This window comes from Lates calcarifer, linkage group LG2, assembly GCF_001640805.2.
Source record: "Lates calcarifer isolate ASB-BC8 linkage group LG2, TLL_Latcal_v3, whole genome shotgun sequence".
NCBI classification, from domain to species: Eukaryota; Metazoa; Chordata; class Actinopteri; family Centropomidae; genus Lates; species Lates calcarifer.
This window is the reverse complement of record NC_066834.1, coordinates 13,134,463-13,154,501: the sequence shown is the minus strand read 5'-3', so window position 1 is coordinate 13,154,501 and position 20,039 is coordinate 13,134,463. Positions and strand designations below refer to the sequence as shown.

The 20,039-nt window shown below is 40.2% G+C and overlaps 1 protein-coding gene across 1 annotated transcript in view; it reads right to left on the bottom strand.

The window, feature by feature from the left end:
* Nucleotides 1–20,039, bottom strand: part of LOC108894325 (multiple epidermal growth factor-like domains protein 11) — a 114,517-nt gene that overhangs the window by 65,260 nt on the left and 29,218 nt on the right. Inside the window, exons 4-7 of the mRNA XM_018692969.2 lie at nt 19,422–19,555; nt 18,423–18,524; nt 16,984–17,084; nt 5,413–5,505 (exon numbers count right to left, since the gene is read on the bottom strand). Of these exons, the coding sequence (XP_018548485.1) occupies nt 5,413–5,505; nt 16,984–17,084; nt 18,423–18,524; nt 19,422–19,537 (412 nt within the window). The 5' untranslated portion in view covers nt 19,538–19,555. The remainder of the gene's footprint in view (nt 1–5,412; nt 5,506–16,983; nt 17,085–18,422; nt 18,525–19,421; nt 19,556–20,039) is intronic.

The window sequence follows — 20,039 nt, the reverse complement described above, 5'->3', positions numbered from 1 at the left end:
TTACTTGCCTCTATGTGTGTGTGTGTGTATTTATGTGTGTCTCCTTCATCTGCATGGGTCCAGCTCTGATAAATGGCTTGTCTGGGCACAGTAGTGAGCGAGCAAGCGAGCGCCCACGCTGGCCACTGACAGTCACGGTGTCATCTCAGCAATCCACACTGGACCAACTCGACCTTGACATATTATAATATTTATAGCAGCTAAGTAAAAACTGAGTAAAACACAGAAGGTAAAATGAGAGGCTCACTGGGTGCCACACACACCAGGATTAACACATTCTCTCAGGTTTAGGTTTTCTACCACGTTTGCTATTTTAAATGAGCTATTTATAGGTTTTCTCTGTCTAGCTGTTTAGCATGCTAACTTTAATAGAAGGAAAGACGTGACTGAACTAGAAGCAAAACATTGGCGTTGCTTTCCTCCTCTGGAGACAGCTCTCAGCGAGTAAAGGAATGAAGTTTGATGCAAAACTGGCAACTTTTCCTCTAGATTGGTAAGTAAACAGTTGCTAATGGTAACATTGGCTATGTAGCAATAGCAAACACAAACAGCTCCTTTAAAGATGATGCCCAGTTCCTCTCTCTGTGCTTTACTGTCCATTATATGAGAGACCAACAATAAAAGTATTTTTCTGCCATCTCAAAGGCTGCTGGTAGCGCACAGTGAGAAGCATGTTAATGTGTTGTTAGGGCATTGTCCGTTTCCACAGCAACAAATGGAGACCTGTGCCCAATTCATCACTTATGGCCGAGCTAAATATGGGCAGAGGATCGGGGTTTTATAAAGAAGCTTGAGCACCGCCACATAAAGCCACAGCAGAGCTCTGTTGTAAGTCGACACATTTTCAGGTGTGGTTTATTTAGGTACAGCCTGAGTTGAAAAGGCACTGCCTTCAGTTCACAGGAATCAAACAAGATAAAAGGCACAAATACGTCACATGAAAAAATTCTGCTCCCATCATACTGTTGTGAACATACATGTACTGTATTTATACACCTACAACAATCAGCCACAACATTAAAACCACCTGGCTAATAAATACTAACATTATTAACACAACTTCATCACCTTCACCACCTGAAATTCATAAAAGTCTGAAGACACAGAAGTAATCACTGCTGATCATAATGATTCACTGCTTAAATTGCTTGGGTAGCAACTTGCCTCTCTGCTTAATTCTTGAATTTTAATCATATTGCTTCTTTGCAATGTTCTTTCAATTTATCTGATCCTTCTTCCTCTTGATAATCTTTCTCATCATAACCACCATCATTACATGATAATTTTCATCATCAGTTGTCCTTATCTACCACTTCTCCTTCTTCCTGTTCCTACGCCTCGTCTCTCGTCTTTGTCGTCACTTCCTTGTCTTTCTCTCATTGCTTCACCCCACTTCTGCCAAAGCCATTTATACTGCCTGGCAGAGCAACAAAGTTCTTCAACTGGACTGGAATTTGGAGAGGGAAGGCGGGCAGATGAGTCTCATACACTGTTTCACCAGCTAATCTGGTTAGCTGTGGTAGAAGACAATGTGAAGGCCAGTCCTGTAGCCTTCTTCTTTGCTTTTATTCAGCGTCCTCACTCAGAGAGCGTCCTCACTTTAAGTTTGCCTCACTTGTTACTAACAGCTACTGTTGTATATACACAGAAGTCAGTACAGTGGGTTTCATGAGGTGAGAAAAAACACTGATCATCTTCTTACAATACAATGTTCTGCTGGGAAACCTTGGGTCCTAACTTCCATCTGGATGTTACTTTGACACATAAAACTCATCTAAACATTGTTGCACACCGAGCACCACTCATGGCAATAGCACTCCCCAATGGCAGGGGCCTCCACCAGCAGGACAGTGCTCCCACCACACCACAAAAACTGCTCAGAAATGTCTTGAGGAACACAACAAAGGGCCCAAGGTGTTGACCTGGCCTCCAGACTGCCCAGATCCTAATTTGATCCAGTATCTGTGGGATGATCCGGAACAAGCAAACCCAAGGAGACCCCCACCCCACCACCCACTGGTCCCAGCTCAGTGCTGTTTTGGCAGCACAAGAAGGACCCACACAATGTAAGGCAGGTGGTTTTAATGTTGTGGTGTATGTGTAGTTTGTTTGACTGCTTGGCCTTGAGGAATTTTAAGAATTTATCTTGTTTTGCAGTCAGGTTTGAATAACCTGTCACTAATAAATACAGCTTGACTTTTTCTGCACCTACTTCTCTCTGTGAACAATTGCTGAATCAGTTTGTAACATTCAAACCAGAAGAGGCCCCACTTTACTCATTAGACTTAAGAGGAGAAGGTATCATCCACCAATCAGAAGCCACTTATGTGACCATGCTGCCCGTAAGACATCAAGCTTTTAAATTCACTCAATACATGCCACTGCAACTTAACTACGGTTATTTGCAAAACATCATGAAAAACACTGCTCTCACCCTGAGCTGTAGTATATCAGAAAACAAAACGACGTGGGACTTTAAATCTGCTACAGACCACAGGATTCATTTCCTCCAACCAATCAGGTAAGAGCGTGCATGGAATAAAACACAGTCCGTGTAAGAATCGGCTCAATATCCCCACGGGAGGGATGATTCAGTCTCACTGTGTGGCATTTTTATAGCAAATTACATTTTTCCACAGGTAATGAGCACATGACAAATTCCATTGTAGGGATGTGAGGACTGAGTCTTCACACTGTGATGTATTAATCTAACATGGGACACTGGAAAAAAAAGATGTTTTTTTACATTTATTTTCTGGACGTCAGATTCACCTGTCAAACAGCTGCAGGGCGAGGAGGTGTGAGGCTGATGCAAACAGAGTTTTTGCTTTATTGCAAAAATAAATAAGAGGCAAATAAAAGGGGGATGATGAATAGAAGGAGGGAAGAACAAAGACAGGCAGACAACTGCAGCATAGGAAGTTAAAGGCAGTCAAACTTGCAGAGTCAATACTTCAGCCTTCTCTTCCCCTTAGTCTAAGTGGCGGTAGATTTACCTAACCCCTTTCTTAGTTTGGCCTCAGTCCCATGGCCCCTGGGCAGCAATAAAAACAGGTAAACAGTGAGGAGACTGGAGCACACCAATAACAAAGGGGGGCTAAAGGGGCTGTGTGACTCATTAAGTGTCAATAGCCCCTCAGATCGACCCCCCCACCCCACCCACCTCCTGACTGCACACACATACACCTACGGTTTGTACTAAACTGGACTCCAACAGCACCAGCAAGGGAAAGGTGAAGAGCTGAGGAGTGGAACCAAGCGGTGAAAATGAGATTGATATTGAGATGCAATAGCCTCATTTCAGGTTTAAAGGGGCAATCAGTACTGTTTTTGTTTATCTATGCCACAAAACTGACCTAAATATCTTGGGGGATGGGGCTTTGATCAAGCTGCTGATCAGTAACCATAACAGCCTCAAACAAAAAGTCATGTGCTCCCCTCTCTCAGGCAGATGTAGAGGTGTGTTTATATCCATCTGCTTGAGACTGCCCTCCCCTAAAAAATAACCCTATAGGTCGTCTGAGCAAGTGACCCTAGATATTATGATGGGAGGAAAAGGAGGAAGTCAGGTGATGTGGTATACAGAGCGACAAAGTCTGCATTAGGAGGAGTTTGAACTGGCTGGACTGGTCAGCAAAACATAGGACTTGTTTCCCATTTCAAACTAATCTCATGAATCTGACTGAGAGAATACCAGAAGTCTACAAAGCTGCCATCAAAGTAAAAAGTGGCTACTTTGAAGAATCTAAATCTATATAATCTATATAAAATATATTCTGGTTTGTTTAACACTTTTTTGTCTACTACAGAATTCTGTATGTGTTCCCTCATAGTTCTGATGTCTTCAATATTAATCTACAATGTAGAAAGTAATGAAAACAAAGAAAAAACACTGAATGAGAAGGTGTGTCCAAACTTTTGACTGGTACTGTATGTGCACGCATGTTGTGTCTGTATCAATATTATAACATATTTCATGTAACATATTTGCTACTGTTTTATTGCTCTGTAGAACACTATAAATTGCTTTTGAATGAGCTTGTGCTCTACAAACTAGAAATAAACGAACAAGCACATTATAATGTCCCACTCGCTCAGTAAATGTTGTCATTATGTATCTGCATGGATTAGCAGATTGGCCTCCACTTTGAAAATGTGTTTTCTTTATCACCACTCAAGGTTAACATCAGATGACCTTTGAAATGCCATTCTCTGATCATTATACTGTGCCCCCGTCACCAACCACTGAATGTTGCTCCAGCTCCAGGTTTGAGTGTAATTGTTGACAAACTGAGGTGCTCTTACACACCAGTTACTTTTGACTAACTACAGGTGTGAAAATTGCGATGATGATGCAACAAGATTAGCTGAAATCTACAATGACAAAGCATCAGCAAACACACTTTACGATCTTGGATGCCAAAAACACTGAAACATCTTGGTCTGATCTGTTGTGAACATAATCAGCCTTAATGTGTGTCCCTGCCTTAAGCCTGAAGTCGTCAGGGTATAACGATCAAAAAAGTGATCTTACTAATTAGAAATCAGCATGTCCAATATTATCGGCTGATATTTGCCAGCATCAGCTTTTATGTCTGCTGATAAGTAACAAGGAATGACAGTGCAGAACTGCCAAACATGCGTTTGAGGAAGTTTAGAGCTTTAATAGCATTTATACAGCTTTTCTCTAGTCATATTGACCCCTCAAGGCACTTTACACCACAGGTCTCATTGACCCATTCACATTCTAGCGGGATGGAAACACGTTTTGGAGGGGGGAACAGACTTTGACACAACACCAGATTTTTAATGAATGCAGCCGAAGCTCAGCCCCACCCTCAGAAACACAGACCTACAGCTCTTATATATATATATATATATATATATATCCCTACATTTTTAGAGGCTGCAGCTCAGAAACATCCCAATCACAAGGAAGGAAATACAGGCAGAGTTTAGTTTTAGCTTATAGTGGGTCATAAGTGATGATTGAGAGGGATTATTTTTGTATGTGTATATACACTGTTTTACAGGGAAATCCTGTTATACTTTAAAAAAATAAGTTGCCATCACAAAAAATTTAATTGTAGAGAATGTTTCAAAAACCATGTTATGGCATAGCTAACACAGTAAAAACGTTGTGGCCGTTTCTCACTTTAGTGTATACTAATGAAGTGGAAGTGAAAAGGCTTTTTTTTTCTTGACTTAGAATACGCAGATTGTATAAGATGAACAGTGAGTGGGACACAGAGCTGTTTGATTTGCTCTCATAAACCATAGTAATATCATAGTAACAAACAGTAGTATAGTTTGTTGTATAATTTGATCAACTTTTTCTGGGGTTTCCCTTTCACTACGTGCTGGAGATTGTGGCGACCTCCATGACTGAGGGTGTACTCAGTGTGTACTCACCACTGGAGCAGTCCAGTCCTCCCCAGCCAGGCTCACACTGGCAGGTGTCAGGAGAGACACAGCGTCCATGGGCACATTCCTCGGTACACAACGCTGAAGGAAAAACAAGAGGACATCAAGATTAATATCAAATCATCATTAAGTACATTTGGTCCACAAGCTGCAGTCTGCCCACTGCTGCTGTACAGTATGAAAGCTTTTGAGTATTGAGGTGTTTTCTCATAAAGAGCTGCTCAGACTGCACTGTATGATGCAATGACATAATAATTGGAAGTGAAAAAGTCAGGTTTATATTATTAAAAGTCATTCTGATGTGATGTGCCACTGGGTTTAAAGTTTTATGTGTTGCTCTTTGAAGTCAGTGGGAGTGACGTTTTCAGATTCACTTTCAGACATTAAATGAGATATACAGAGAGAAATTTGTGTCAGTGTGTGTGCACGCCTTTAATATGTTTTTATTGCCCCTCTCTGTCTAAGTTTTCAAGCCTCTTTTCTGACAATTTCCCCTTCTTCTCTCTTTACTTTTTCTCCTTCTTCCCTCACACCTTCTCGTGGCCACCTCTGGCTTCCGAGCTAATCGCCGCACGATAATGACAGTGGGACACGGCAGCCCTGTGAAAAGGCTGCATCATTTATTATGCTGTGATAGAGTCATTTGTTTCAAACCTTCAGATAGTGTTTGACAACTCTCAACTGTAAGGTCGTGTCATAATGAAATATTGCACCACTTGGAAAAGCTTAAGGTGAAAATGAAGATGTCGGGGCTGCCTTATCTGTTTGCTGTACGAAGCAGATAATACGCCTTACATACTATCAGGAGGCTGCTTGTAACGTCTAGCTGCATCTGAATTAAGTTAAGGTTGGTGAATGCATAAATATTAACTGCAAGTCACAATTTGTACTCCTGATAGATGAATCTGTGCCTAATTTATGCATTTGTCAAAAGACAAACAATTGAAACAAATGAAACAGCACTGACTCTCTGAGGAGGCCAGGGCTAAAAATGACAAAGGAGTACTTCCTACTTGCAGCAGGTTAAAGCCTTTTCACTCCGAGTCCATTATATTTGTTTGCCTTTTTAAAAGTCAGTCATCTGAAAGACCTTTTGTACTGATTCAAATCCATTTTATTTTCCTTCATTTCTAGTAAAAAAAATCTGTTCTCTGAAAATGTTAGGATCTTTTATTCATGTTTAGTTCTATACAAAATACAGATTAAACATTCTTCTGTTTTTTGGTTTAGATTTCTACCCATATAAACATGTAGAAGAAACGTTGGTACCTTTTTCAGCACTGGGTAGTGTCTGCAGGCACTGCTTTTCACCTAACCACCCCTGCCAGTAAGTTAGGTCAGACTGCATGTAGCCTGAGAGGTGATACCCTGGGCAAAACCCGGTCCATAAAACACTCGTTGGAAGCAGGGGGAAGCAGCCAGACAACTCTGTCTAAACATTAAAAAATCTGCCAAGGGGCCCCCAGTGGTTTCAGGCTTAAGGCACCAACCACAAGCTACATTCATCCATTTCTCCTTCCCCTCATTTCCTGGCATCTCTCTACTGTTGGCTATCATAACAATGCCAAAAATATAACTATAAAAAATATTTAGGCACTTTAGAAGCTTAACCGTTACGTCACATAATCAGAGAAGCATCTGATCGGTCCAAGATTCATTCTGCAGCAGGACAATGAGTCCAAACACTCAGTCCAAATCATAAAGAATGATGTTAAGAGACAAGAAGAACAAGAAGTCCCGCAGCAGATGGTCTGACCCCACAGAGCCCATCATAGAGTCAGTCTGGGATTACATAAAGAGAAAGGGGACACCGCCAACTCTCTTCCACCAGATGAGCTCTGGTTCTTGAATTGGTTCAATTCAGAATTCTTAAGATCTTGGTTCCATCCAGCAGTGTGATGGTGTAATGGCAAGTTGGCAGATCGCATTGATTACTTGAAGATTTTATTCTTTTATTAAAGATTTGTTTCAAGCAATATTAATGATAAGAAGACGTTAAACTCGTCTTCTCCATCTTCTCTTTCCAACCTGTAGATTATGACACACCCACGGATGTCATCACAGTTTAGGTCAAGGAAAAACTGCATTTTTTTAATCCAGCTGGGAAATGACTTTTTAGGTTTCCAAACCAATTCAATTTTGTCAAAATGAGCACAAGGCAGAACAGAAACTGTTCAATGTTGGTGGAAAAGAGGGTATGTGACCGCCGAAATCCACAAAAGAACTGTGGCAGGTTCTCCAACATATTTGGAATGATGAGAAACTGTGTGCAGGTGTAGCGAGGAGAGCTGATGCTGATTTAAAGGCAAATAATTACTAGGTTTTTGCTCTTTACTGCACTTTGTGTGAAGTTATCCACTAAATAAAAACTACGTATAGCATTATTTTTGAAAGAATCCTTACTTTATCTTTAGTGTCTAAAGCTTTTGTACAGCACAGTGCTGTACATCTTAAACTTTTATCTAATTTAGGGAGGTATTCCTGAGAGACGGACTCTTTTTTCCCCAAGCTGTATCACCTTTGTTTAACCAGCACACAAAAATGCCTGTTAAAATAATTATTTCTTCATTTCCAGGTTGTTACTTGCTGTAACTATTTTCTCTGCAGGACACAGCAACTTTGAGTAATAAATTATTTGTGATTGTGAGGTTGCTGCAATGTCACAACAATCAGTGAGTGTAAATGGGGTCAGAGTGGCAACGTGTCCGGGGTGTCCGATGCATGCTGGAAAGGCATGCATTGTTCTTATTTCTATTAGCAAGAAAGGACACTGACACCTCTTCCTACATTATAATTAGGACACATTTAGACCCACAGCTCAAAAGTAGTAATTCAAAAAATAAGAACTATAAAAATTGTCCCACTAAAAACCCCATGTTGCTTAATGGACTGAAAAAATCTTTATCATCATCTGTGCCACTTGTTAAAAATGAGAGGATGAACTTTATCTAACATCCCCTCTAACTCATTTTGTGGGGATCACTTGTTTATCTTGGGTATGAATACTGCATCACACATCAGGTAAGGACTGTGCCGGGAGAAGACGAGCTGACAGCTTGGAGACTTTAGCTCCTCTATCACAGAGATACGATGTGCTGCTGCTCCATCTCTCTGTTTGTGCAACTGATTCCTCTCCAACAGAAACAGGAGGTTTGATATGCATAAATATGTGCAAAGGAACAAACGAACAACACATAAATGAAAAATAACACCTCTTTAGTTGAGCATGTTGGGACCTGCATGCACACATGCAGTGCAAGCATGTGTGCAGCAGATACTAGTTGGCTAGTACTAGCTGTGTTTTAAGGCTATGAGGTGTTATTTAAAATCAGCACAGTGCACAGAAAGTGAAGTGCTGAGTTTTGAAAGTTGCAAAGAAGTATAACAGCAGAGAGGGAAAAGTGTGTACAGTAGACACAGGAGTTAGGTTGGCCTCAGTAAAACTAGGTTTTATGGGTTTTATGGTACTTTAGCCACAGAGGGGTCATGCTCTCTAAATTTATGGCGGCAGTGTGTTAACATTTTACAGCTTTTCTCGTGCATTAGGACAGGAATCTTTGCAGCCACATGTACTTGGCACCGCACACTGAGTAAAGATTTATTCTAGTGGAGGGGAGACTGAGGTAGAGCTTCTGCCTGTGATACAGAAAGCTTCACATTTTCTCAGAAAAAGACAAAAAAAAGAGGAGAATTGGTGTTTTTCCATCACTGCCAAATGTGTTCAAGTGTGACAAAGGTGATGAGTTATCACTTTACATTTGTTTTCAGACAGGCAGTAACATGTTAACTGAAAGCCATATAGAATGAGTACCATAAGATATGGCCAAGGACTGTCAATTTAAAAACAGTTCAGTATTAGAAATATCAGCGATTAACAAATTTTGTTCAGCGAGTTCTTAAACAACAAAGAGGGTTGATCGTTAGTGTCAGTGTCTTCTGAATTTATTCATTTGACGGTCTCTTTTCAGATCTGTCACCTCTATGGTTAAGGTTTGCTCAGGTTGTAGTAATGAACTGTAGTAGGGAACTGTCATTATGAAGATTAGGAAAACTGGAGTGTTTTGGTGCATCCAGTGGTTAATATGAATACTATATACAAGTTATACAACTCTCCATATACAAAAAAGTTCAGAAACTGTTCCTGTTGCGAATAACCAACAACAAGCAATCAACATCTGGACATGTGTTACATATGTTTCCAGGGAACGGTCCAGGTGTAGCAAGAGCACTGGGAGTGGTGTATCACTGCACAAGGTGACTATACTTTGAAGTGGATAGTGACCAAATTTAAATCAGGTATGGCTTTTGATTGTTATAGGAGTCTCTGAACCTTTGGATCACACCTCGTACTGGACCTTAGGAATCCCAGTTCAGTACCCTCCCATGTATCTAACGGTTTTATATCTCCTGAAGCAGTGGTTCCTAATGTTTTTACAGTATGACTCCTTAAAATGAAGCAATGTCAATGTAATAACACATCAAAGAGGGTTGAAGGTCAAAACTACTCAATATTTAATAAGAAAAAACTTTTTTTTTTAAAAATAATGTACCTCTGTGTATCTATCTATTTATTAATCTTCTGAAACCTTGAAGGGACTTCGAACCATCCAAGTGGACTGTCATTTGTCATTGTGTATTTGCAATATAAACAAAAAAGCAAAGAAATGAGGAGGGATGGGGCCAGTCCTGCTTTCTAAACATCATAAAGATGTGAAAACTGTCAGAGTAAATAGTTTCTGTCAGTGCACTTCATGGGTAATGTGGGAAAGGTGGAGCAGCTGGGCTTTCCCTTTTTGTTTGTACTCCTGTAAAAAAAAATAAAGGTATTTTACCTCAGGTTTTGCTGCATTTATCAATAACTGGTGTAAGACCTTTAACACAGGTGATATAATCGGTGAAAGTATTCTCAATTAGTTTTTCCAACATTTCTACAATAGCAGCCACAAGCTTATTGTTTTGCTTCTTTACGCTGGGGATTCGAGGTACGTTTGCAATGAGGAAATTTTCTTTTACAAACCATAGCAACCACTTATGGAGATTTCTGCGTTCATTAGTTATGGACTGTTGTGCATGAACTTCTTCATCAACTTCTGGTTGGGATCTTTTGTGCTGTCCAGCACATTTTCAGGGAGAGGGAGAGAGGGTGAGAGAGATGAAATGCTTTGAGAATCCAGGCCCAGATTTTAATAAGAGAGCCAAAGACACATGCTCTTGTAATCCTGAAGGAGAGTTGATAAATCATTAAACTGGTGCCTAATCCTTTCATCCTGTGGATTGGAGCAGGAACAGCTACAAGGAGGATTACATCAGCGACGAGTACAACAAGATTAATAGATATCAAATTAAATAATCACTACCTAATTCCAGCTATTGTCTCGGCGTGCTGAAGCAGTCTTCAGTGCCCTTGAATCTCTTGATCTGCTGCTGCAGGAAGAATGAGAGCGGAGGTATGAGCAGCGCCAGAGAGCTGCAGTGGGGCCAACTTTAAGTGCACACCTGACATCTTTCTCCGCTGTCTGAGCTTGTGTAAAACTGTCGACAGGGCCGATCACGATACCCCGGGGCGACAAGGACTGAAAATGAAACTGTTCTTGCTCTGAACAGAAAAAGAAGTTTTAATATTTCTAAACCTTGTGCCCTGGACATAACATTATGTTCCACACTTTAAAAAAAAAAAAAAAAAAAATTCTGAGTAATAAATCCCATATATAAAATATATATATGTATTGGGGATTTAATGCTCTCTGAATGGCTATGAAAAGAATCAAAATTTGTGCAGTAAAATTTACTTTTTGTCATAAACTAAGACTGGATAGTATGAATAATTATCATAATAGATGACAAATTATTATTTCTTTCACATTAAGAGGCTGATTTTTTTCTCCTGAGTTAAAGCTGAAGGAACCAAATGGTTAATCGTAGTCAGAACATGACAAATATTGAAAAACAAGTGCACAATGGTTATGTTTGATTTGAGACAACACCACCCTGTAGAAATCCACACACTACGTCAGTGAGTACACTGTGTACTCAATGTACTACATGTAAATGTACTGACTCAGATACCCGGTTTGAGACACAGTCCACATGATTTCCAACCACTTCTGGTGTAAATCTAAATACAGATATTTAGCATAGCATTACTGACTCATTAAAAACATCAAGGAACAGAGAAACACCATTTACTGGAATCACAGGATTACAGAAGGAATGATTTTGTTTTGGGATGTGATTAAACATCACATCAAAACTATAATTTCTAACAAATTTGCTGCGCAGGTGTAATGAGTGGCACAGGAAGGTGGGCAATAGGGGGGAAATGGGGTAAAGGTTGAGGCCGATTGATGGGTGACGAGGTCACAGACGGACAGAGAGGTAACGCATACGGCATTCAGGATGGAATGAGATGAGATGGAATGAAAATGACAAAGGAGACAACTGAGGGAGAAATCACACTGACATGAGATAAAATGGCCTCTGGCAGAGGTGAGGAATAACAAAAGGATTCTCTCAGCAGCAAGACAGGGAACATCAACTAAAGATGTGTTCAATTTAGAGTGGCTGCCGAAAGTTTTTAAGTCTAGATGCAAACACAGTAAACACGTTCCACATCCTGCACATAACTGCATGTTTATCTAACAGACACGGATAAACAGGGAATGAAAAACAGTGTCCTACAAATCAGCCAGGAAACAGAGAAAGAGGAAAGCCCTACAATCAAATTAGCAGCCCTCCCCCACCTCTCCCCTCCCCTCCCTTCCCTTCCCTTCCTCCCCTCTCTCTCTGTGCCTCCGCAGAGGGAAACCTTTCAATTAGCTCAAGCCGTTGCATATCACTCAACAAAAGACCTGTCCGAGGCCGTTAACGTTAGCGAACCAGTCTTCCCGTAGTTAGCTTCTGGCATTCAAACTACTCAGCCGATGGGAGTGGGAGGCTCTGTGTGTGTGTGTGTGTGTGTGTGTGTGGTGTGTGTGTGTGTGTGTGTGTGTGTGTGTGTGTGTGTGGGGCATCACACAATGAAGTGCGGGATATTTGTCTACATCGCCCAGGAGAATCTAATAAAGTTGTTTACAAGCAGATGCTGAATAAAGACACACAATATGCTCCTCTTTGCCCTCCCCAGCCCTCCAGGCAAACCTATTCACCTCCTCTCTACAATAAGAAAAGGCAACACTACCCTATAGAATTTACCATCTAGGGTGGATAATTGATTTCTTTTGCTAGATCAAGGAGGGTGAGAGCATGACATAAAGACAGAGCAGGGAGATGCAAAACTGTCAGTTAGAGAAAAGTCAGAGAAGAAGAGCATTAGCAGAAAAAAAATAGAAGAAAGGAAGAGAAAACTAAAGAGAAACAGTTGATGGTTTTGTGTTTCTGTCAGTAAACTGAGGGGAGGGCAAGGTTAAAATCAGTCTCAGTTTTCTGACAGGTTTAGATGATGAGTTTGGCTTTTTTTCAGTATTTTACTGGAATGTGTCTGCTCGTATGGTAACAATGGACAAAGAAGGCATATAGAGGAACTATTACTACAATAAAGAACACTTAAAACATATTCAGTCTGTTAAAAAAAAAAGTTTGATCACTTCTTGTCATATGAAATCCAGCTGATAGTCCTTTAATTTGTGCAGAAATGTTCAGACTATCTAGAGTACTAATCTCTAGAGTCTAAATTAAGGCCATCCAATCTTGTGAGTCCTTTCACCAGGAAACCCTAAGCATGAAAGTTTCTAGTGAGTCACTGACTCAGTGATTTTGGGAAGGAGAACAACTTGGCGAGCAATGTACGGTTCATCCCTTAAACATTTAAATGTTAATTATTGTTAAACATTTTATTCTGTTAATTTGTATGAATAAGAAAGATGAACATCTGAGCCACTGAAGAGCCGCTGTCTGCAGGCTGCATAGCAAACTTAAAGTTAAAACTGTGTGATCATGAAACAACTGCTGACGAGGAGCAGGGCCTAAGCATGACCAAGTCAGTAATTTAAGTTGGTCTGTTCATAACTCTGTCAGCTGTGTCAGATGAACAGATATATAAGAGATGCAGGAGCATGTCTCTAACAATTAAGAACAGAAAGCTGAAGGTTCAGTTTATAGTTAAATAAAGAATTCTATGTATTTGTCGCATCAGCTTTGAGTGAACATCTGTTGTCTCATCTGGTCGGTCTGATTGCCTATATTTTTGTTTTTCTTTTGACTGGGGAAAATCACTAAGAGATTCAAACTAAAATAACTGCACAGAGAAAATGTTTTATCTCACTGACCAAACTTTTCAGCCAAAGATCCATCCCACACAGCAGGAAATAAAGCTGAATTTCACATTCTCCTCCTCTGTTGATAAGGTGAGTGAGGAAAAATATAAGACATTTTCTTTTACAGAATTATATTTAGGTTTCTTGTACTTAACATCAAAGGCAACATAGGAAGAATAAGCCACAGCCTGATTTGCCATGTGACGCCCTCAGTGACACAAGATACAAGACACAAGACACTGTTGTACAAACAACTATCTTCAGAGTGGCGATATCGGATGTCTACCCCATATTTGTGCTTACCGCTCGTTTGAGGTCTTATTTGAGACCTTATTCTACTTTTTTTCCTCCCTCTGACGTTGATTTCAAAGCGCTCTGTGGTCAGAAATGGATCCACTTTGTAACAGAGCTAGATTGATCTAACTTTTGACAGCTCTAACGGCAGATATAGATAACCGCCCGGCACCAAAGTGAAAAGATAACGATTGAGATTGAATCACTGTTCCATAAGATACACTGCAATTTTAACAAGCCTGGATACTCTGTGTGTATCAAGTGGGAAAAAAGTTTGAAAATAACAATGCAGATGACAGGAAAATGATTTTGTGGCAGAGACATTGTGCAGAGCATGCTTTCCCTTGTGGTGGGAATATTTCATATCTATCTCTGTTCTGGAGAAACTTATGTTTGATAACAGCGATGTTGGATTTGTTTTTATTGCCACTGGATCAAACCCAATGTGCAATTGTAAGAATAGTATAAGAGCACATATACTTCACTTACATAAGAAAGAGTATTATAAGCATTTTTCTGATGAAAAAAGTGTCATTTTTGTTCAGTCAGAAAGTGAACAAAGTAATTTATTTGGTCTTTATCTCATTGTTATATCAAACTGATATCTAGGACCTTGGTTGTTTAATTATATAATAGCTTACTTAGACAATCTATCAGATCAAAATAAAGTATTTAAAAAGGAAACTGTTTTTTTGCTGGGAGTAGGTGGTGGTGACAGTTGCTTGCCAAGAGCTTCAGCCATCGTCTACGCTACAAGACAATAGAATACGCTCTCTGAGCAGCGCTACTTCTTCAGGGCTGACTGAACTCTGTAGAGATTCACTATCAGAAAGTGACAAGACAGGCCAGAGCTAGCCGGTTAGAAAGGAAGTGATAGAGCTAGAAGCAAAACACTGGCGATGCTTTCCACTGCTTGGCGGATAAAGGAATGAAATGTGATGCTGAACTTGCAAAGTTTCTTCTAGACTGGTCAGTAAACAGCTGTTAATGCACATTTTGGCTACATAGCAATAGCAAAAACTAACAAATGGCTCCTTTAACTACAGCAGACTACGACCACGTAAAACAAAGTTGTTAAGATGCATGTTATCTGGTGTTAACTGAAGGTATATTATTACTTCTTTAAACAGCCGTCTATAAGATGATGGATGGGTGAAGAATCAAAACAATATTGCTTCAAAACACAATGATTTTTCAGACTTGTCTCTAATGACTCCCTCCTCTCTGTTGTTTCAGCCTGTCTGGCCTCTAAAACACAACATGAAACAATCTGAAAGAGGAAAATAATCCTGGTTGAACTATTTACCACTCACAGACTTATTAAACCTGAGATAATGTGTAAACACCACTTTACTTTAAGGGAAAAGCCAAAAACATTTGGAAACCGCTGCTTTAAATCAGTCACTGGGAATAATCAGCTCTGACTGGCCAGCAGGTGTCAACTATGGACATCAGTGACACAGGTGTTTGTTTGCTGTTTTAAGTTAATTCACAAATATTTAACCGTAGGCAGCGACAGAAAAGGACTCTAAAGCTTCAGTGAGCAACTGTTGGACTTAAGAGTTTGTGATCATGTACACTCACAGAGAATTTTGTCCAAATTTTCAGCTGTGACTTCCCTACGGGTGCCCCTCAAACCCTCAGGCAAAACTAGGTTTGCTGCAACCATTTCTCTCATCTCCTCTCTGTTCCTCCTCTTTGCTGATTTGGTCCAGATTCTTGCAAATATCACAGTAAAAACGCTCAGTAGATCTCTTATTATTGTGAGTTATTTTAGCACCCATCAACTCGATGGGATTCAGCTCTGTCCTATTTCCTTGTGTCTACGCACAGAAACAGCAAAAAAGCATCAGTTTAATAATCATTTCAGTCATTTACAGGTTTAAATTGATGCACATCGACATATATAGGGTGTGAGGGCCCGTTCAACACTGTTTGCAGCTTTAATATATAATTATTTCTATTCTATGATGCACAATCATGGCAAAAATCATTAAGATTATTTGATCATTCATTAATTGTAGGGACAAAATATTTTTAATAAACACTGCACTTTTGATTCAGGTCCTTATACATAGATCATTTCCTGCAAACAAAATGTAAATAAAATCTGACCACTTTTTTTTTTTTTTACCCAAAATTAAACCAACAGAGCTGCTTTCCCTCAGTGTATACTGGATACAGAACTCTGGCCAAGTGAAATGCGACTGCAATGATTATTTCAGTCCATTTTTAGGAGCTGGATGAAAATGGTGACATACTATAAAAAGTCACTGTTATTGATGAATTGATGCTGGACGAGGACAGGGATTTAGTGGGGTAACATTAGTGATGTTATTCTTCATGCATTCATCCTGCTGCAGTTTGTGATTTTTCAGGTGGTTGAACAGGGTAGATGTGTTACTCTCGTACTCTGAACTGAGCTGTGGTTGGCTGTTAGTTTAGGGGGCGTAGAGTTTTCTATGAGCGGAGCATTTAATACATCACTATCGCAGATGATGGTGTTTGTTTAAGTGTTTGATTAATTGTGCAGCCCTATCTGAGGTTTCATGTAATTGATTCTATGAAGGCAAAGAAACATTACAGTTGAAGAGCCTTCACCTCGTCAGGTATTATATCTTACAAGTAGCACAACTTAACTCTATTACGTTATTATCGGTATAAATGTCCGTTTAGGGATGGCATGGTGGTGCAGTAGCACTGTTCCCTCACAGCAAGAACGTTTAGGGTTCAAACCCTTGTTCACCCAGGGCTTTTCTCTGTGGAGTTTGTGGAGAGTCTCTGGGTACTCTGGCTTTCTCCCACAGTCCAAGGACATGCAGGTTAATTGACTCTAAATTGCCCATAGGTGTGGATGTGAATGGTTGTTTGGCGACCTGTCCAGGGTGTACCCTGATTTTAGCCCAGTGTCAGCTGGGATTGGCTCCAGCCCCCCCATAACCCTTATGAAAAAAGCAGTATAGGTAGTGGATGGATTATCTATCCAAATTGAAAAGGTCTCAATGCAACTTACGAACACACAGGTCTCCACTTTCATAGAAACCTGGGCAGCATTGAGAGCGCCGCCTGTACATGGTCCTTACACCTCTCCTGTAGGCTGTCTTATAGCTGATCCTGTACATGAGAGAGAGAGAGAGAGAGAGAGAGAGAGAGAGAGAGAGAGAGAGAGAGAGAGAGAGAGAGAGAGAGAGAGAGTGAGGGAAAGAAAGGGGATTCATTCTTACATGTCAGGGGAATGGCTGCTGTGATCTTGTCTTCAATATTGCAGCTGTTGGGTATTAGGGATGCTGACATAGTGCAGATCACATTCCTCCACCTGAAAACTTCTACGTCATAATAGAGATAAAGTAAGAGTTTCAATTTCACCTGTTCAACATAAGATAGGTTTTACCATTTGTTAAATTACATTACAAAAAAAAAATCAATTCACATGCTGCTCATAACATGGCCCTATAAGAGCATACAACTCTAACAATGTGTTCACATCACTCCATTTCTGAAAGATGAGCAACACTTAAACATTTAAGGGGGTTTTCTCCCACTCATTCAAGGACGCTGATGTTTTCTGACATTTCAGTTTAAGATCAATGACTCAGCTCTTGGCTGAAGGAGCTAAACTGGTGGCTATAAAGCTTAATGTGGTCATTAAAGCCGATACGGCAACAGTCGCTCATCAGAATGACCACATCAGGCAGTGCTGAACTGCCAGTGTTCGGTGGTAGACACTGGTGGCTGATTGCCTCTGATCCTAAGCAACAGAATGTGCAGGGTTTCATACGCTGTACATGAGATCTGACCTGACTGAGATAACCAGGAAGGAGATGGTAAAACATGATTACATCAATTGTTTTACATGAAAGTATAGTCCACATTTGTGTTAATGTAGTTATCTACAATAGAATTATCCACAATAATTATGTGTATAGAAGATTTCAATCGCTAAAACAAATCAGACAGAAGAAACTAAGTTAAAACCAAGGATAAAAGCATCAGAGTCAGGAATTAAAAGCAGCTTTATATAAACTGGTGCTCAGTCTCTTCAGACAGGGTATTTCAAAGTCTGGGGGCTCTAACAGCAAATGGACAATATCAAACATCACATTTGTTTTTTAGCTGAGACTTGTTTTTCTTGAGGATCTCAGGCAGAGTGTTTGGGCATAAGAGGAAAGCAGTTCTGGGACATTCTGAAAGACATAGGTCGTTAATGTAGAGCGGTGTGGACATGGGTGTAATATGGTTACATAGCTGCACCATTTTGTCAAGTTGCAGGGAATTAAGGGATTTCTGGGAGAGATGTGTGCACAGGGAGCTGCAGAAGTCAAGACACGATGAATGGGTGACCAACCTTCTCCACATCAGTGGGTGACACAAATGATTTGGTTCTGGTGATATTCTTTAGCAGATAAAAACATGATTGAACAGCCTTTTTTATGCACGACCCTGTGCTCATACCTGTGTCTGGTGCATTTGAACCAGTTAAGGATGTCGGTGCAGCGGGTGTAGTAGACCTGGTCAAATGGATGGGCGTAAGACTCTTGCACAGTCACTGCATAACTACAGGGACAGAAAAAAACCACCACTTAAATCAGAATACGTACATGAACAATTCAATTTCTAATTCTGGTCAAATTCACAAACCAGCCTTCAGCACTATAACATAAATTCAAAGATTTTCCCAGTTACTCTGAAGGCAAAATTATAAAGTGAAGTAGGAAAGTATTTCTAAAAGATAAAACATCAAAAAGTAAATTTTAAAGTCAATAACGTTTACTTCTAAAAACAAAATCAACAGGATGTGAAGTATTGATCTCTGGATGTAGAGCTAGGACACAGTGTGTCCTTGTAGAACTATTTTTTTTTTAAATATGAAAAATGTTTAGAGGGGATCGATTCTCTCAGAGAACTGTGTGAGCTTTATTTTATTTTCCTATGAACACAAAAATCCTGAGTTAACCTAATTTTTGATTTCTACACTTCTCTGTTGTTTCAGCTTTGATTTTATTTCCCTTTGACAATAACAACCTGACACTGAGAGTTTGCTCTCTGTGTGTTTAAATAAAGGTTACTGAACTGAGCCTAACCTTTAGTGAGAAGTGAAACTGCGACAGTCATCAGAGGTAAGATCCATTTCCACAATTCCCACTGATTACACTGAGAGATTATTGATCACAGCACCTGCACTCTGGATAGCTCTCATCAGAAATGACACTGTGCTTTTACACAGCATAGCACTGAGTGGCGAGACCACTCAAGCAGTCACATTACCATTGCTCTGAATTTACAGCTTCAGTTATGTCCCCAGGAGTAAACCTTTTCCCTTTTGCTTTTGATTATTGGCAAACCCTCAGTCGTGATTTGTGGTGGGCCAGTCCATTAGTTCACCACAGAGTTTTCAGCTGTGTTATTTCACTTTGAAATATTGGAGAGGAGACTGAACTGGGGGAAACTGACCTCTCCCAGTGGCTGCACACATTGGGGTCATCCGGGTTGAGGGGCGACGCCAGAGAGATCAAGCCGAACAGGTTGAGCCACAGCAGGGCTTGGGGGGAGACCCCAACAGCCCCCATTGTCCTCCTCTCTATGTCCTTGGGGGAAACAGAGAGAGACATTTAAAGAAAGACTTACAGAGAATCGTAAAGAGGACAGAATATAACACAAGCTCAAGGAAAAGAAAAACATGGAGGGAAGACTTTCAGTATGACTGTCAATAAACAAATAACTGCTCTTCAAACCAGTCCACTTTTATAAATAACTGCATTTGACCCCATTGTTGTAGAAAGTACATTCAGTCAAGTACTGTACCTCAAGTACAGTGGTGAGGTACTTGTGCTTCACTAGTATTAGTAGTATTTGCAGTTTTTCCACTTTTTAGATCTACTCCACTGCAATGGTACAAACATGATAAGTGTACAGAATACAATGCAATGTTAACAAGTAAACCAGTGGCTCCCAAGATTTTGGGTTTGTAAGCTCTAACAGAGCAAAGTCTACTTCTCATCATGTTTGAGGCATCTATGAGAGTTTTCCCCTCTAAACTTTTCAAGCGACCACTCACATTTATCTTGTGAC